At 42.2% G+C, this 18,723-nt stretch overlaps 1 protein-coding gene across 3 annotated transcripts in view; it reads left to right on the top strand.

Annotated features, from left to right (window-relative positions):
• Positions 1–18,723, top strand: part of CBFA2T2 (CBFA2/RUNX1 partner transcriptional co-repressor 2) — a 145,415-nt gene that overhangs the window by 121,767 nt on the left and 4,925 nt on the right. For 2 of the 3 annotated variants that reach the window (XR_005531167.1, XM_039248734.1), the window contains exons 7-10: positions 1,473–1,558; positions 2,785–2,980; positions 10,331–10,399; positions 13,784–13,974. Coding sequence is in view for 2 of the 3 variants with exons in the window: in XM_039248734.1 (XP_039104665.1) it covers positions 1,473–1,558; positions 2,785–2,980; positions 10,331–10,399; positions 13,784–13,974 (542 nt within the window). In the remaining variant the exon portion in view is untranslated. The remainder of the gene's footprint in view (positions 1–1,472; positions 1,559–2,784; positions 2,981–10,330; positions 10,400–13,783; positions 13,975–18,723) is intronic. The other variant, XM_039248735.1, reaches the window with a different exon arrangement.

Raw genomic sequence — 18,723 nt, 5'->3', positions numbered from 1 at the left:
AACATTTACGGAGTCTTAGGTACTGCTGCTTAGATTGCAGTAGACGTACATCCTCTCATTTAATCCTCACAGTGGTCCAGTTGTTACCTCGTTTTTACAGATGAGAGGTGAAGAACTGTAGCCAGAATTACATAGCCAGAAAGTAGCAGAAACCAGATTCAGAGTCTAGCTATGATGCCCAAAGCATTGCCAGTATGCTGTGGCTCACCCTTTGCAGCTGTCCTCTGTGGTCCAATGCCTTTTCCCCATGTCTCACTTTTTAGGTTAAGAACTAGGCTTTGCTTTTGATTTCTTCTGTATTCATACACTTTTTTAAAAGGTTTTTATTGAGAGAGAGAGAGAGAACCAGCACTAGCAGGGGAGGGGGAGAGAGCAAGAGGAGAGGGAGACACAGAATCTGAAGCAGGCTCCGTGCTCCGAGCCATCAGCTATAGCCTATCTTAGACCCATAATAGTAGCATCAATATTCTAAACCATAATGTATAGGAAATTATTATGTTAGTGCTCAGGGATGACTACAGAAGGAGATGTAGTGAAGTAAGCAAATGCTTACACAGACACAGGATCACTATCAATATAACACCTGTAAACTTAGACTGATAACAACTGTATTATCTTAATGGTTCCAGTACTATAAGCAGTATTGTCATATGTGATGTGATTTTTCAAAATATTGGACAGCGTTTAATTTAGTATACCTTTGATTCACACAGTCCTTGTATTCCAGCAAATTTCAGTATAAATCAAAACCATCAAAAAAAATTTTTGGGTGGGGGTCACCTGCCTGGCTCAGTCAGTACAGCATGCAAGATCCTGAGGGTTGTGAGTTCAAGCCGCATGTTGGGCGTAGAGCCTACTTAGAAAAATACACATATTTTTTTAAGTAATAAATGTTATATTATAATAAATGTATATATTTTAAGTAATACTGAGTTGTTTCCAAGTGCTTGTACAGTACTCTAGTTGTTGTGCTAAAGCATTTATTTGATTTGTGCCACATCCTTCCCAACACTTAGTTGTATCTGACAATCTAATTTTTTTCCAGTGGTTGGATATAAAATACTATCTTCATAAAGATTTTATTTGCACTATGACTACTTATAAGTTTGAATGTCTTCACATATGTGTATGGGCCATCTGTGCTTTCTATCTGTGGCATACCTGTTTATTTCTTTCGCCCATTTTTCTTTCGTGCTATTTGTCTTTCATAGTTGATTTGTAGTTTTTTTAAATATATTCTAAATGGTAATTTTAGAATAAATGAATAAATTTTAGAACAAATGTAGAATAATATATTCTAAAGGGTAATTTTGTTGGGTTTTATGTCATTTTGTGGGTCCCCTGCTCCCTTGTGAACCATTGCCCTGGCAGTGTACTCTTGGTGGTATGGATGCATTATATATTTACTTGGTAGAATTCTATATATTGTATTCTTCCCTCTATCTTCACATTTAATCTCTAATTTCTAATAGGTCTAAATGGAGGCTATCAAGATGAGTTGGTAGACCACCGTTTGACGGAAAGGGAATGGGCTGATGAATGGAAACATCTCGATCATGTAAGAATCTTATAGTGTATAATTTTCCTATTATATTGAATTCTTATAACCAATAATAATAATAATAAGGGTATATATCCCTGAAGTGAATTTAATCAGAGCCACAGTGTCTGCCATAAAAACTTGACTTATATGAGTGTACCTGGCTGACTCTGTCAGTATAATGTTTGCCTCTTGATCTCAGGGTCATGAGTTCAAGCCCTTCAAGCCCCATACTGGGCATAGAGCTTACTTACAAAATAATAGTAAAATAAATTTTAAAACTTGGTGTATCTACTACTTACTGCCCTAGCTAGAGAGCTAAGAGTAATTCCCTAATCTTTTTGATGGGATAATCACTTCAGGATATAACCAAGTAAAGTCATAGAGTATAATGGTTAAAGACAGAAATTTTGGATTTCAAAGTCCCAGCTTTGCTGCTTCCTACTTTCTATGATGGGTAAGTTGTTTTACCATTTCTAGCCTTAATTTCTGTACCTTGAAAAAAAAAAACAACAACTTTTTTAAATGTTTATTTGTTTTGAGAGAGAGAGAGATTCCCAAGCAGGCTCCAATTGTCAGTGCAAAGCCCAGTGTGGGGTTTCATCCCACGAACCATGAGATCATGACCTTACCCAAAATCAAAAGTCAGACGTTGAACTGACTGAGCCACCCAGGCACCCCAAGAATACCGTATTATTTGAATTCATAAGAGGGTTGTTCTAATATGTAAGGTGCTTACCACAGGATCTAGTATATAGGAAATACTAAATAAATGGTGCTTCTCCAAAAACAAATGAGAATTGATGTCCTAAAAAGAAAGAAAAGATATACCTGCTTGAAATTTACATACAATAGCTTTTCCTACTTGAGTGAAATTATCTCTAAATATCACTTCTCAGATCGCATTCTTATGTAAATCTCTAGCTTATCAGATAACTTGGTGTCTTTGGGCAGAGATGTAATGTGCTTCACCATACATAGTGTTTAAAGAACTATATTATGATCAGACTCTGGCTGCTTCAATCTGGAAGAATCCAAAAAGTGTTATTTTGAAATCCAAAAAACATTATTTACATATACATATTTAAAAATAAGCTCTTAGGAATGGCTTTCATATATTGACTTGATATTGCTTGATCTGTAAGATACTTAAACCTTCCTTCTTTACATTTTACCTACTCTTAAATTTCAGTCTTGGTTGTTTCAAAGTCCTAATCTTATCTCTGACTTGCTCCCTGGCTTAGGCTCTGAATTGCATTATGGAAATGGTAGAGAAGACGAGGCGCTCCATGGCAGTCCTGCGGCGCTGTCAGGAATCTGATCGTGAGGAACTCAACTACTGGAAAAGACGATGTAACGAAAACACAGAGATGAGGAAGACAGGGAGCGAGTTGGTCTCTAGACAGCACAGTCCTGGGAGTGCAGATTCTCTCAGCAATGGTAAGGGGAGAGTCTTACCTGAGATGGTAGGATGATAGTGCTTGATGGAGTTAGAAAGACCCAGGTGATTGTGAAGAGTATGATAAAATATGTCAAGGACTCAGTACCTGGAATGTTAAAAAAAAATAGGGTCTTCCACATGGACAATGGGAATATTTGTCATTTTGTTCTGTTTTCAACTCTCTCTATATGTGCTAGGTGATGATCAAAGAGTGGTTCTTAAAGTCAGCCTCATTGAATGTCTTACGTACTCTTACATACATCACATATACTCCTCAACAGTAGTCCTGAAAATCTAAAAATGTTCACCTCACCTTCCCTCATCTGTTTCCTACTTCCCATCCAGGAAATTAGCATTTATCAACCTCTGTCTGGAGGGCTTTAAAAAGTTCTACTATACCCTTACTCTACCAAGCTGGGTTATCAGCCTGAAGCAGCAGAGATAAGAACAACTTCTGTTAATCCAGGATACATCCATAGCTGTTTCCCCCAAAACGTTCCATTGCATTCATCTAGTAACTGAAAAAGGTCCCTATTCAAAGACACATCCAAATGAGGGGCTATCTGTGATCAGACTTTACCCCTACCCACCGACTTCAAGCTCCCTCTTCTCATCAGGAAGAATGAATCACTTATGACAGACCTCGCATGTTCCACAGAAGACAGCTGTTTGTCTATAAAAGACTTCAAGGGGCTCTTGGGTGGCTCAGTCGGTTTGCATCCAACTCTTGGTTTAAGCTCAGGACATGTGGCTTCAAGCCCCGGATCCGGCTCTGTGCTGACAGCATGGAGCCTGCTTAGAATTCTCTCCTTCTCTCTCAGAACCTCCCCTGCCCAGTCCCTCTTTCTCTCAACATAAATAAATAAACATATTTTTTAAATAATAATTTAAAAAATACAAAAGACTTCAACAAAAATGGGGCAAAGACGTTGATAACCAAAGATCCCACTCCCCACCCCTCCCACCGAGGTAACTCTTGAGGCAACCATAGATTATCATTGTTGGGTATCACAGCAAGACATCAAAGAATACTTGTAGCTGCAGTGATTACTTTCATAAAGACTTCAGAGCTCAGGACATCTGGCTAGCTTAGAAGAGCATGCAGCTCTTGATCTCAGGTAATGAGTTTGAGCCTCATGTTGAGTCTAGAGCTTACAGTCAATCCAGTCATCAGTCAGTACATACATACAAAAAACTTCAGGGCTCATCCTCAGGTATCCCTCACCATCTGAACCTTGACAGTAGTCCCTGTAGCAACTTATAGAAACATCCAAAGTTCACCATTCAAATCACAAACCTTCCACCAGTCAGTCTGCATGTGTTTAGGTGGGAGGCACCTAGTGCAGAGTGAGCTGTGGTCCTGAAGCAGCTCTTCTCCGGCCAGGATGGCAGGCCTTGCTGAGCCATTTAAACACTACCCTCTACTCATCCCTTTTATTTTTTCTTAGAGCACTCGAGTTTGTGCACAAGTGGGGGAGGGGCAGAGAGAAGCAGGGGTGGAGGGGGACAGAGGATCTGAAGCAGGCTCTGCACTGACAACAATGAGCACAATGTCGAGCTGAAACTCGCAAACCATGAGATCATGACAGCATTGTAGAAAGTTCGAAGAAAACTCTGAAGGAAGGTTATTTTAACTTAGACTTCTGTGCTAGACCGAAACAGTTAAATGTTTAACAACATACAATTTTTTTTAAAATGCACCTCCTATGTACTCTTTACCAGGGTGCCTATCACAGTTGAGTAGGCTGTGCCCTAAAACAGCACAGTAAACCAGAAAGTGGAAGACATGGAATTGATTATGCTAGATCCAACCTGAGAAAGAGAACAGAAGGCAATACCTAGGCTGGTGAGGGAGGGTCCCGAGCAACAGATTACAGCAAACCTAGAAAGCAGTTGAGGCAAGAATTGGCCAAAAGCTTGCTGGATATTTCTTCAAGAAAATGAAATGTATAAAATATCTACACAATAGAAAGAAGGTGAGATTGATTAAGAAAGAATTACATAAGAAACTTAGCATATGACTAAACAAGGCAATTATTAATTCTTTTTTTTTAATGTTTATTTATTTTTAAGTGAGAGAGTTAGAGATGGAACATGAGCAGAGGAGGCAGAGAGAGAGGAAGACACAGAATCTGAAGCAGGCTCCAGGATCCAAGCTGTCAGCACAGACAAGGGGCTCAAACCCACAAACCGCGAGCTCACGATCTGAGCGAAAGTCAGACACTCAACTGAGCCACCCAGGCGCCCTGCAATTATTAACTCCTAAAAAAATGAAAACTTGTTCAGGAAGATAAAAAGATTCATAGGACCTGAACCACATGACCCAGCTATGATTAGCATTTAACATTAAGTACTGAAAATGTTGACTACCAGTGCAACAGAATTTGAGTAGCTCTCTATTGCAGCGAATGGAAGGGGAAGGAATTGTGAATGTGCCTGGGGTGGAATGGAGGTGGGGATTAAAAGAAAGTGAAATATTTGGTCAATCAGTAATAACCACAACTGAAAAATCAGGATGTAGCAATAACAGAAGAATCAGCTAATGAAAGACACCTCATTGTTATAATAAAAAATATATCTGACCGACAGAGAGGTAGTGCCCTTGCTATGGTTTGGAAGACCTTAACCATGAGCACCAGCTTCTAAGTCAGGCACTTTTCTTTAGTAGTTAAAGCTTAGGTGCCCATTAGATCCCACAAGGGGACTTTTGGAAAATTCCTGATGCCTTGGCCCCACCTCAAGATTCTAATTTAATTGGACTAACGTGGGACCTGGGCTCCCAGAATTGAGAACCATTCCTTTACGTATGTTACCATTTAATTCCCCAGAACAGTCTTATGAGGTACATATCACTGTTTAGTTGGAACTACGTGGCTCATTGTAGAAAATATAGAAATGTAAGAAGAATTTGTTAGCTCATCATCCCACACTGAAGAATTTTCAAATGTATCTGAGAATCCTGTTACAACTGTGTATTATTTCCTTGAAAATACAAGTTCATATTAAGTATGTTCTTACATCATTAAAGATTTTATAAACACAATTTTCATGATTATACAATATTCTATCATGTAAATACACTATAATTTCCTTATGCCGTTTTTCTTGTTAATCATTGCATATTGTTTCCTTGTTTTATTTTTGTTTTTCAGTGTGTAATGCAATATTTAAAATCTTTTACGTGTAAGGATTTTTCAAACATCTTGCATTTCTCCCTTAGGAGAGCTATATTCTTAGCTATAAAATTAATGGGTTGTGAATATAGGCATTTTTGTTCATTTGATCTTGGTTTTGTTTTTGTTTTCTCCCCCACCCCATCTTGGTTTGTTTTGATGGATGGGATAGTTAGTATTTATGAAATCAAATTCATCTTTTCCCTTAATGGGTTTTTACTTGACCTTGAATTCTATCCAAGGTACAACAAATTTCATCTATGTTATATTCAAGTATGTGTGTTTGGAATTAGCTATCTAACTTAAAATTTCCCAAATTGTTTAAATTTTCCTGCTATCAATTAACTGATGCCCATCCTTTAAATATTGAAATGACATAATTATCGGATGCTAGATTTTGTTAAATACTTCAGTCGGTTTCCTTCATTAATCTTTCTTTTTTTAATGTTTATTTGAGAGAGACACGGAGAGTGTGTGTGTGTGCACAAGTAGGGGAGAGGCAGAGAAAGAAGAGAGAGAGAATTCTAAACAGGCTCTGCACTGTCAGCACAGAGCCCACCGAGGGGCTGGGAACTCACAGATTCTGAGATTATGACCTGAGCCAAAATCAAGAGTCAGACACTTAACCAACTGAGCCACCTCAGCGTCCCCTTCATTAATCTTTCTGACTATATCAGTTATCAATTTTAGTAATAATAGTTTATCTGGGTTCTGTACCGTGTTCCAGCCATGTTAAACCTGTCACATGTATTTTCAGAACTACCTGTTGAAATATAGGAACTGCTATTATATTCTTTTACAGATGACAAAACTGAGGCTTAAATAAATTAAAAAGTTGGCCAAAATGGTCACATTATAGTTAAGTCAGGATTATAAGTTCAGCATTCCAGATCCAGCACACACTCTTAGCCATTATGTTACACAGCCTCCCCATATAATATCAAACTTTTATTTATTTCTGAGAGAGAGAGACAGTGTGAGCAGGGAAGGGTCAGAGAGAGAGAGGGAGATACAGAATCTGAAACAGGCTCCAGGATCTGAGCTGGACGCGGGGCTCGAACCCACGTATCGTGAGATCATGACCTGAGCCGAAGTCGGACACTTACCCGACTGAGCCACCCAGACGCCCCTAAAATTAATTTCTTTTTAATGGATTGCATTGTATAAAGGTCAAGCAATGCAGGAACATATAAATGGTAAAAATCCTGCCGCCACCTAGTTTTTCCCTCCTGCTTCCATAGGCTCACTTCTTAACAAATTAGTCTGTTCATAGAGATTTTTTTTTTTTTGTGCCAAGCATCTGGTTTTTATTTTTTTTTTCTTTTTGTACATATAGAATTTTCTATGCATATGCTTCAAAGAACATTTTCCCCAGTTTTTTATTTTGAAGTTATCAAACACATAAAAATGTTAAAAATGAGCACTCATGTATGTGCCCTATACCTAAATCACCCATTTTCCACTTTTGCCATATTTACTTTCTCCCATTATAGATTAGTAGGTAGGTACGGTCTCCCCCAAATATTCATGACACTCGTCCTTAAATGTTTTGTTCTATTTCTCCTAAGAACTAGAGCATTCTCCTACACAACCACAATACCATTTGTTGCCCATTTCTGACCCAACTTATTTGCATTATCTGTCTGACCTTTGATTACAGTAGCCTTTGAGACTAATAGGGGTTTTCATATTTGTTTCTGTTTTTATTTTTTCAGTCTATTTTCTTTTTGAGAGAGAGAGAGAAAGAAAGCGTGAGTGGGGGAGGAAGAAAGAATCTCAAGTAGACTCCGTGCTGTCAGCACAGAGTCACGGCTCGAACTCAAAAACTGAGATCATGACCTGAGCCAAAATCAAGGGTTGGACACTTAAGCAACTGAGCCACCCAGGTGCCCTTGAGACTCTAGTTGTTTTTAGTTCCTTTCTGGGTTAGAGATATAAAAACAGTTACTCTGGCTTTTGGAAATGTCATGAATATGCCCCTAGTTTCCAGCTATGTCCTGAGTAAGCTGAGAAGTTCCTTTAGGGTCAAGTGCATCTCACCTTTTCATCTGTTAGAGAAAAAAATGCTGAGGACCAGGTAGATCGATATAAAGGGTATGACCAAGGCATATTGCTGACTGAAATGAAGTGGCTTCTCCTGGGTTGCTCAAGACTTCCCCCATAGCCCCACAGGTAAACAAGTGTTTCTTCTGTCATTTATTACCAATGGCAGCTTGTCTATGGACTTAAACCTTTTTCCTCACTGGTTTTCCTTATTGAAGATGCTTTTGAAAATGATCCACTGCCTTCTCTAGCTTGTGTCACATTGACTCCTCTGATCCTAGATTTTTCCCTGTATTTATATCTTGAATCTAATCCGTGAGTTTCTAGGTGTTTGACAAATGGCTCCAGGAATCAGGAACCTTACCTGTGTGGAAGAGAGCCCTTCCCTTTGCATTTTATTGACAGTGGTGGTAGCACCTCTAGAGACCTCAGTGTCACAAAAAAGTATTAGTACAATCAGTATTTTAAACTTATGGAATTCTTCTCGTGGTGATAGAAATGTCATGGGGCGCCTGGGTGGCTCAGTCAGGTAAACATCCGACTTCAACTCAAGTCATGATCTCACGGTTCGTGGGTTCGGTTTGGTCCCTGCATTAGGCTCTGTGCTGACAGCTCAGAGCCTGGAGCCTGCTTCGGATTCTGTGTCTTCCTCTCTCTCTGGCCCTCCCCTGCTCTTGCTCTCTCTATCTCTCTCGCAAAATAAACGAAACATTTTAAAAAAAGAATTAAAAAGAAATGTTCTGAAACTAGCTGGTGAGGATGGTCGCACAACATTGTGAATATACTGTGGGTGCCTGGGAGGCTTAGTTGGTTAAGTGTCCGACTGTTCATTTCAGCCCAGGTCATGATTTCACAGTTCATGGGATTGAGCCCCATGTCAGGCTCTGTGCTGACAGCACTGGAGCCTGCTTGGGATTCTCTCTCTCCCTTTCTCTACCCCTCCCCTGCTCATGTGGGCTCTTGTGCTCTCTCCCTCTCTCAAAATAATTTGTTTATTTACTTAAAAAAAAATCAGACATTGTGAATGTACTGAATGTCTCTGAATTATATTGAAAATGGTAATTTTATTTGTATTTTACATGATTTAGAAAAAGCCTCCCTTTCCCCTCCTAGTTCTGGGGGCGGATACTGACGTGGGTTCTTTGTGCTGATAGCCCTTGGAATGGAGAGATCCCCTCCCCACCCTGGGGAGTTTCCTGCCTCATAGCTAGTTCTTAGGCATTCCCATGAGGACTAACCGTTTTAGAAAGCTCCTCTGGCAAACATTTCATGCCGGGCCAACCTTCCCTGTCATGCTGACTGCTCCCCAGATTCCTCTTTGCACCGTGGGTTGGTGCGTATTCAGAGCATAAAATTGTAGATTAGCCTCAGTAAAACATAAGGAAATGGGCAAGTCTTCTGGGATTTACTCCTTAAAAAAATTTTTTTTGGTTCAGTGGAACCAGTTCTTATAAAATATTGTATCTTAAAATCACAATAATCAGACACAAATGTGTCACCTTCCACACTTGTGCCCTTCCCAGCAGCCCTGTGGGATGCCTCTGGGCTACCTTTGAAATGCACTGTTCCAGATCAGAGTTTTTTCTTTACTGCTTGCTTTTTATTTGTTTGTTATAAGCATCTTAAGAAACTTTAAACAAAAGCCTCTTAAATCACATGTAAAAATTAAGAGTTGCCAAAAAACAAAATCCATATTCTCTGACATAACCTATAGAGCCCCTGAGAGAGACCTGTGTATGATGGGACAGTTAAACTGGATTTGATACACACACATGCATACCCATAAGCATCTGTAGTTAATTTTTAGGGAGTATCTTAAAAGTACATACATGTTCATAAGAACATATAGATAAAAGAAGGAAGTGAAAATCACTTTTAATCTCACTACTTTGAATTGAAATACTGTTCTATTTGAGGTGCACACACACGTGTGTTTGTGTGTGTTTTACAGCTAAATATTAAGTATACTATCTGATTTTATCCCTTACCATTTTTGCACTAAGTGAACGTATGTCTTTGAATCTTTCTAAGTGGTGAATGAGAGCTGTGATTTTTCATTAAAATTTTTCGTAAAAATAAAACATGTTGGTTTATAGACAGCTTCTAACCCTGTGCTATTTATCTCTTCCGTAGATTCTCAGCGAGAATTCAACAGTAGGCCAGGAACAGGATATGTACCTGTGGAGTTTTGGAAAAAAACTGGTACGTGTCTGTCTGATTCTAGGTCACGTGTACTCACTAATTTGTGCAAGCATGGAGCCCAAGCTTGGGGGAAAGGTGGCTGTCTCATAACTTTTCCCTCAGAACTCTAGGCTCCTGCCTCTCCCTCTTCAGCTTTCCCATACATCTTGACTGCCTCTCATGTTACTTTGCAGGTCAGGAATCTGGAATGATTCCCTATAGTCCATCCAAGTCCTTTGCACACCCTTTTGCTGGGCCACTCTAAGGCATTAAGTAACCAACTTTTCCTTCCCTGTTTATATGCCTTATTTCTGGGCATATAGCTCAGTTCATTTCTGCATGTTGTCTTCACTCAAACCTACACACACTGTGTCCACGCACTACCACATTTGGTTTATTTTGGTCTTGGAACAGCCCCCTGCTCTTCTTCTCACCTTCATTGTCCCCAGTTTTGTCAAGACTGTTCTTGGTGGTCTTTATTTTCTAGAAGACTAAAGGAGAGCGGGTCTGCCTATTGTGATAAAATAGGGGAGTTAACACCATGTCCCTAATCCTGCCCTAGTCCAGAGACGATCTGCCTTCTCCTTTTTTAAATTTAATTAATTAATTTTGAGAGAACGTGTGTGTGGAAGGGGCAGAGGGAGATAGAGAATCTTAAGCAGGCTCCATGCTCAGCATGGAGCCCAATATGGGTCTTGATCCCACAACCCTAGGATCATGACCTGAGCCAAAAGCAAGAGTTGGATGCTCAACCAACTGAGCCACCCAGGTGTCCCAAGCCACCTTTTCCTTCTAGTCTCCCTTTTCCAGTACTATTTTTTTAATTGAGGATTTTTTAATGTTTATTTATTTTTGAGACAGAGACAGAGTATAAGCAGCGGGGACAGAGAGAGAGGGAGACACCAAATCTAATGCAGGCTCCAGGCCCTGATCTGTCAGCCCAGAGCCTGATGCAGGGCACGAACCCACAAAATGCAAGATCATGAACTGAGCCGATGTTGGATGCTCAACCTACTAAGCCATCCAGGCACCTCAGATGAAATTTACTTCTACAAAAGTTAATAGGTGACCTTCACAAGACTCTTTTAGGAGCATCAAGACCATAATAAACAAACAGACAAAAGATATGAACAGATTGTGAAAAATGAGAATAGACATACTACTGATTATTTGTTCTTCCTGGCAGTCAGGAAGGTACAAGATGGGGGCACCTGGGTAGCTAGGTTGGTTGAGCATTAAACTCTTGATTTTGGCTCAGGTTGTAATCCCAGGGTGTCGTGGGATAGCATTTGGGAAATATTTGCAGTTGGAAACGGAAATGTGTATTATCAAGAAGTAGGATAGAATTATGGGAAATGAAGAGAGCAGTTGTTAAGGTAGAAAGAAAGAGGGGCACCTGGGTGACTCATTCGGTTGAGCGTCCAACTTCGGCTCAGGTCATGATCTCATGGTTCGAGGGTTCGAGCCCCGTGTCAGGTTCTGTGCTGTCAGCTCAGAGCCTGGAGCCTGTTTCAGGTTCTGTGTCTCCCTCTCTCTCTGACCCTCCCCTGCTCACACTGTCTCTCTCTCTCTCTTGCTCTCGCTCTCTCGCTCTCACTGTCTCTCTCTCAGAAATATATAAAACATTTTAAAAACATTTTTTTAAAAAGGTAGAGAGAAAGATTTCCGTGCACGAGATCTCCTTGATAACTAGTGATTTCCTGCTTGTGAGATATTGTTGGGTTAACTATGGTTAAGAGCCAGAGTTTGGTGTTGAACCAGCTAGATTTGAGTCCTTCCTCTGCTTTGGTGTCATCTGTGACCTTAGATGACTTTAGCAAGGTAGTTATTCAAACTATGACTCTTATTGATTGGTCCTTAACCTGAGAGGAAAAAACGTACTTCAGGGCATTGTTATGTTGGCTTAAGACACCTGTATCTGCTAACTAAAAGAGGCTTATGATGGGTAGCTATGGTGGGCCGCAGTGGACCTGTGTGAGTACCGGAAGTAAAGGAAGCACAGAGTCAGTGTCAAGTCAGTTCAGCATCATCCATTGTCCTTTGGGGTAAAAATGTTTTTTTTTCTCTCTCTCTCTCCCTTTTTTTTAATATTTATTTATTTTGAGAGAGAAAGAGAAAACATGCGCACATGTGGGTGAGGGGCAGAGAGAGAGAAGGAGGGAAAGACACAGAATCTGAAGCAGGTTCCAGGCTCTGAGCTGTCATCACAGAGCCCGATGTGGGGCTCAAACTCAAGGACCATAAGATCATGACCTGAGCCGAAAGCAGACAGGTAACCTACTGAGCCACCCAGGTGCCCCAAAAATGTTTTTTTCATAAGGCTGGAGTGATAAGATGGCAGCCTAGAACACTCTCTTTAGATCTTCTTTGAGCCTAGGCCATGTCAAAGAACCAAGCAGTAAAGGAGTTTCTTTAGGCTTCTGGGTTTTCTAGTTCTGTGGACTTGGGAAGGAGGTCTTTCACTTTGGGACTTGGAGATGAGGCTCACTGCGAAGAGTGTGCCATTTGGAGTGTCCGTCCTGTGGAAAGCAAGCAGGATGGCAGCGATGGGAAGATGTGTCAAGAACCAAGTGGGGCGATGGTGACTGGACCAGGCTTTGGAAGCCCAGGCTCCTGGCGTGCCCAAATCTGTATCTTCAGCCCATGCTTCTCTGCCAAGTTCAGTCTTCTGAACCTAACTGCTTCCTGGACATTTGTGTCTGGGTATCCTAGGGCACTTCAGTCTTCTCACTAGCCTCCACATGGCATTTTGCTTGCTATTTGTTACATTTCATGACTCTGCCATTCTCCACCTTCACCTTCACCTCCAGACCCATAGCTGCCACCAGCCTCATTCTGCCCCATCCCTTCCTCTGTGCCACTTGCTCCTGCCTAAATTCAGTCTCTTCTATCAGCTGAATGTCTTTTGCCCCTGCCTCTCCCAGACCCTCTGCCTTCAGTCTTTTCTGCTTGCATAGAACCCTTCAGGAGTTCAAGTTTTCTCTAGAAAAAGGGCTAATAACATCCTTAGCATGGGATGCAAGACTTTTCCAAAAATTCATTTCCACTTACCGTCTCAACCAAGACACGTTTTCTTGATCCTTCCCTGCCACTTGTAGAGTGGAACTCCTTGGAACTCTTGTACTGACATACCTTTCTACTTGATCACAGTTAGGAGAATATGGAGTTCATCTTGGTCCTCTAGGTATCCCCAGCCCATAGCACAGTACCCACTTCCATGTACACACCCAACAAATGAATCCATGAACACACAAGTGAATAAAAGTGAATGTGTATGTCTTATGTTAAACCCTCTGTATTTTGGAAAAAGTCCTCTTGTTTCAGCTCTGTCTCTTCTTGCAAGTGATAGGGAGTGGGAGGGAAAAGATTTCTCGGCCAGTTAATTTTACTGTCACTTTCTTCTAGAAGAAGCTGTGAATAAGGTGAAAATTCAGGCCATGTCGGAAGTACAGAAAGCCGTTGCTGAGGCAGAGCAAAAAGCCTTTGAAGTGATTGCAACAGAGAGAGCTCGGATGGAGCAAACCATAGCGGACGTCAAGCGGCAGGCCGCAGAGGACGCCTTCCTCGTCATAAATGAGCAAGAAGAGTCAACAGAGGTCAGAGTTCTGGTAGCCTTGGGGGCTGGGGCTGGGGCAGCTGCAGTGACCAAGCCCTCAGTTTTCTTAAGTGATGGGAAGTAAGACACAGCAGTCCACTCTTGAACTAGATGACTGTAATTTTTATCTAGTACCAGAAGAATTTTGTTTCTTAATTATTATATTCTTAAACATTATATTAGTTTAAATTTTGAAAACTCAGCCTAAAGAGAGAGTTTGTGGAATTGTATAATTACGGTGACTACCATCGACTAGTGGGCTCGCCGTGTGCCACAGACAGAGTTAAGCACGTATGTTGCCTTTGTGATCCTCACCATGACCCTGTAAGGTAGGGATTGTTGGGTTCCGATTTTCCAAAAAGGAAACGGGGGCTTACGGAATTTAACTGACATAATCCCGCAGTGCTGAAGGCAGGGTGCAGGGGCCCTCCTGTATTTGGTCTATTTATAAAGAGGATGGTTCTTTTATGGATTAAAGTGACAGATTGGGCAAATGTGTCCACCTCTCCCAAGACCCCAGGCCCAGGACTCAGTGATGTTTGTATACAGGATAGTCTTGTACCATAGTGAGGACTAAAGTAATCAAACTGGAAAGAAAAACGCATATGACACAAACATTCTAACAGCCCTTTGGAAGGTAAAGTTCTTCTGTAACTTTCATTTCAGTCATCTTTCAGCTTTGAGATAAGTCCTGAAACAAGCCTGTTTCTTTAAGTAGGCAGATCCATCTACCAGCTGAGACATAAACAACTGGGTGGTTTTTGTTGTTGTTTGTTTGTTTGTTATAAACAAGAGAAACGTTATTATCTCATCCTATGTAAATGGTCCCCGTCAGTGTAGCAGTGCCAAGCCTAAGTATTGTGTAGCTATCACAGAGGATGTTGGAAAATTCCTTATTGTAGCATCCCAATAAGGGCACTGAATTGTAAGAAAATAGTTCCATTAACCCTCTTCTTGCCTTTCTCCCCGGCTACTTTTTCTTTAGAATTGTTTCTGAGCAGGGATGTCTCTGTTGTGTTCACTTCTGTATCTGTAGCCATCCATATCAATATCATTATCTGTTTGTGTTTACCGGCTTTTATATCTGTGTTTACCTTTGAATGTGTCTGCCTCCAAAAAGGAGTGTAGCATTTTGGCTCAGAGCATGAGTTCTGGATCTAGACTGCATGGTTTAAATGTCAGCTCTCTATTTACAGTATTGGGCTGTTAAGGACCTGTAATTTTCAACAGTGCTCAAAGAGGCCTGCAGGTGAGGCTTGCACCAGCATCCATCCCAGGCAACTTTCCAAAACAGGCGTGCTAGCGGGACCTAAGCTGTAGGTCAGTTTGCATCTGGCCAGATGACCTGAATTCCCTTTATCCCATCCAGAAAATTCTTGAAGTCCAGCAGGCATCTCTGGAATTCTTATTCTCTGAGAAGTAGTGGGGTATAATGGAGGGAACTCAGAACTGGAGGTTAGGAGCCCTGAGTTCTAGTCCCACTTCCCCCTCACACTGGCAGTGTACCCCTAAGGATTCAGTTTCCTTCTCTGTATAGTGTGTAGCAGCCCCTGGCCTGCTGGTCCCATAGTTTTACAAAATCTAACGAGATCAAAATTGTGGTTGTGGAAGCGTTTTTAAATTGCAGTGCACTGTGTAGACAGAAAGGATTTTGTTACAGTGTAAAAACAGGTATAAGCTGTGGCAGCTCCTGCTTTTATAGAACAGCTGCGTCCTCTGAAGCTAAGGCTAGACCCCAAGGGTCTGCTCTCGGGCAGAGGGCTGGAGTACAATGTCTCCTCGTCTCTGCCACAAGGCACCTTCTGTCCTCAGCCTGGATTTCCTTGCAAACCTAATGGACTGACTATTGACTGTAAGATGGGTAAGCATTTCCCCTTTGGGCCAGGTTTGCAGTAAGGTCAAGGAGGCCTGGGGAGGGTCCCAGAGATTTTGATAAGCCCCACGTCATTCTGGTACCGGTGCGTCCCAGACCACACTTACATTACACTACAGGTATCCCCTGCTTTTTGAAAATTCGCATTACGCCTTTGCTTTTACAAAAGATGTACATTAGTACCTATTTTCATTTGCCAAAAGAAATCTGAAGAGTATTTTCACTTTGATGAGAAAAGGCAAAAAACAAAAATAGTGTTTAGCATTTGTTATGCAGTGAGCTGTTCTAGAAGCAGCACACACCCTGAGCAGCAAGAGTGGCCCTGCCAAGCTGCTTCCTTGGGAACTACACCCTCAGTCAGCATCCAGCTGTGAGAGCTTTGAACTGGGTTTGTGAGCATCTGTGCTTTATCTCAATTTATTTTGTGCATCCATTAGCAAGATGTGTCCTAAGGAAAAGCCTAAGAGAAAGTATTTTCTGGGTCTGGGAATTTTTCCATTAAATTAATGCTAATTCTCCACTTTCCGCTATTTCAGCTTACAGAAGTTTCAGAGGAAGACTCCACTTCCAGATAGCAGGGGAACCTGTAATAATGGCATAGACTGATGATCTTTGCTTAACAAAGGAAATTCTGGAATCCCCTTTCAGAGTTACCTGGCCAGTAACTCATAAGGTTTATAACCTCTTTCTACTTGCCACAAAGGACTGTTTGCCACATGTGTTCCTCCAGCTTTGAGAAATGCAGACTTGAAGGGCAGCTACAACAGTAATACATGTTTTGCCTTATATCTTGGCAAAAAAGCCTCATTGTTGTCAGGGAGGAAAAAGCCACAGGGAAAGGGAACCTAAAATGTCCTTTTTACTCTGGCTATTCTGGCACTAACCACATTCTTCCTGCATTCTCTGATCTTGCCTCTATGGGGGCCAGTTATCTTGTTTTATTGTATCCCATAAATTCAGAAATAACCTATTTTAAATATATAATGGCAGCCAAGGTGAAAGTACTAGTGGCTTAATACTCTTTCCCCATTTCAGGGGTGCCTGGGTTGTGGCTCAGTTGGTTAAGTATCTGATTTTGGCTCAGGTTATTATCTCACCGTTTGTGAGTTCAAGCCTTATGTTGGGCTCTGTGCTGACAGCTCAGAGCCTGGAGCCTGCTTTGGATTATGTGTCTCCCTTTCTCTCTGCTCCTCCCCCACTCACACTTCTCTCTCTCTCAAAAAAAATTTTTTTTAAATACACTTTCCCAGTTTGAGATGTTCTCCCAGGCTTGGACAGAGCTAGTAGAGGCTCTCCCATTCAGCCGGAGCTGACTCATTGGTCTCTGTGTTTCCACAGTGGCCCCATGTAGTCAGTAAACAATTTCTTCCCCACAAGTGATCATGTTCTCCTACAGCATCATTTGGAGTCAGCCTACCAGGGTCAAAAGGATGAAATTATCTGGAGTATAGTTTGCTTGAGAATCTGTAAATGTAACCTGAGAAAGCCGTCGGCCGCCTGTTCTGGGCCTCTGCTGTAGGTGCTGGGCAAGTTTGGGCCATCCCGAGTATATTTCCTGACAAGCCAATTAGGTTTGAAGGGCATCTGCAATCCTTTGTAAGCGCTTTGAAACTAAACTTGTACATTGAGTCTGGTGGAGTCAGGAGGTCCAGGTTCCAGGCTTGGCACAGCCGTGTAATCACTTTATAGCCTGAGGTGTGTCCCTGCCTGCTGGCTCTTGGTGTCCCATCTGCACAATGCAAAATGTGGGCTAGGTGGCCCCAAGCATGTGTCTGTTCTTTTATACTTGAGTAAGTGTCCAGATTTCATTGGGGATAGTGTCTTTCTTCCCTGAGGGGACTACAGATTGGTCAGGCCCAGCCTCCAATCGGCCTCTGCCATTCTGGAGAACCTAAGGTCGGGGAGGGGGGGAGGCTGGCGGGGTTGCCAGCTAGCTGGTGGTCAGGTCCTTCCTGGTGCCTGGCAAAGCCTTGCCTCTTTCTGGTAGTTTCACCTGGCCAGTGTCAGAGGCTTTTTCCCTTGTTTGTGAGTCCCAGAGGCATCAGGGGCAGGCTCACTGGAAGTCATTACGGGAGCCTAAGGGAAGGGAGAGTTCCAAAGGGCAGGTGCCAGGAGTCGTGCCTGGTGGCCTCCTTCTTCATGACGCTGCTTTGCCCTTCTTAGTTGACTGGGGGAAGTGCAACGCTGTCTGTTCAAGACTGTTTTTGCTTCTTTCACAACTGCTCCTTGTAGCTCTAACCAGGTCTCAGCTTGGCTCATCCCTTCTGTGGAAGTAGTGCTTTCTCAGTTGGTGCTCTCCCTCCATCACCCCGCCCCCCCATGCATCTCTGCCAAGTCCCAGCAACACCTGTCCCTTCCCCGGCAAGTGCAAGGAGTAGCAAGAAACCTTCCAGGCCGCTGAGTTCCCAGGAGTGGCGGGCCTCCGTTAAACGAATCAGAAGCAGTCCCGTGACTCCCAGCCCACCTCTGACAGGACAACGGGCACAGAGGAAGTAGCACTACTACTCACTCCTGTTTGCCCATTCTGGTCCCCTAACAGGGGACTTTTCTTTAATGGATCAGGTGGTGTTGGTGGAAACACTCAAGATCATTCCTCTGTTGGGAAGAACGAGAGAAAAAAAATTTACCTAAACACAGGTGTACAAGCATGGTGTTGGGGACCCCGGGACAGAGTTTGGTCGCTGAGGATTAAATGTGAGTCAGAACAATGAGTGGGTACCTTTGGCAGGCGGTGAGAACTCCCACCTGCCCTCCCCTGGCACCCTTCATCTTGCTGTCCCGCCAGCCTGTGGTAGGTGGCTTTCCTCTCAGATGAAGGAATTCAGAGAGGAGGGGGTGTTCCCCGCGCACAGGCAGACAGCAGCAGAGGCAGGACAA

This window comes from Hyaena hyaena, unplaced genomic scaffold (genome assembly GCF_003009895.1).
Source record: "Hyaena hyaena isolate Hyena2069 unplaced genomic scaffold, ASM300989v1 scaffold_315, whole genome shotgun sequence".
In the NCBI taxonomy this organism is placed as follows: Eukaryota; Metazoa; Chordata; class Mammalia; order Carnivora; family Hyaenidae; genus Hyaena; species Hyaena hyaena.
Note: the sequence above shows the minus strand (reverse complement) of the source record. Positions and strands in the feature narration are given on the sequence as shown.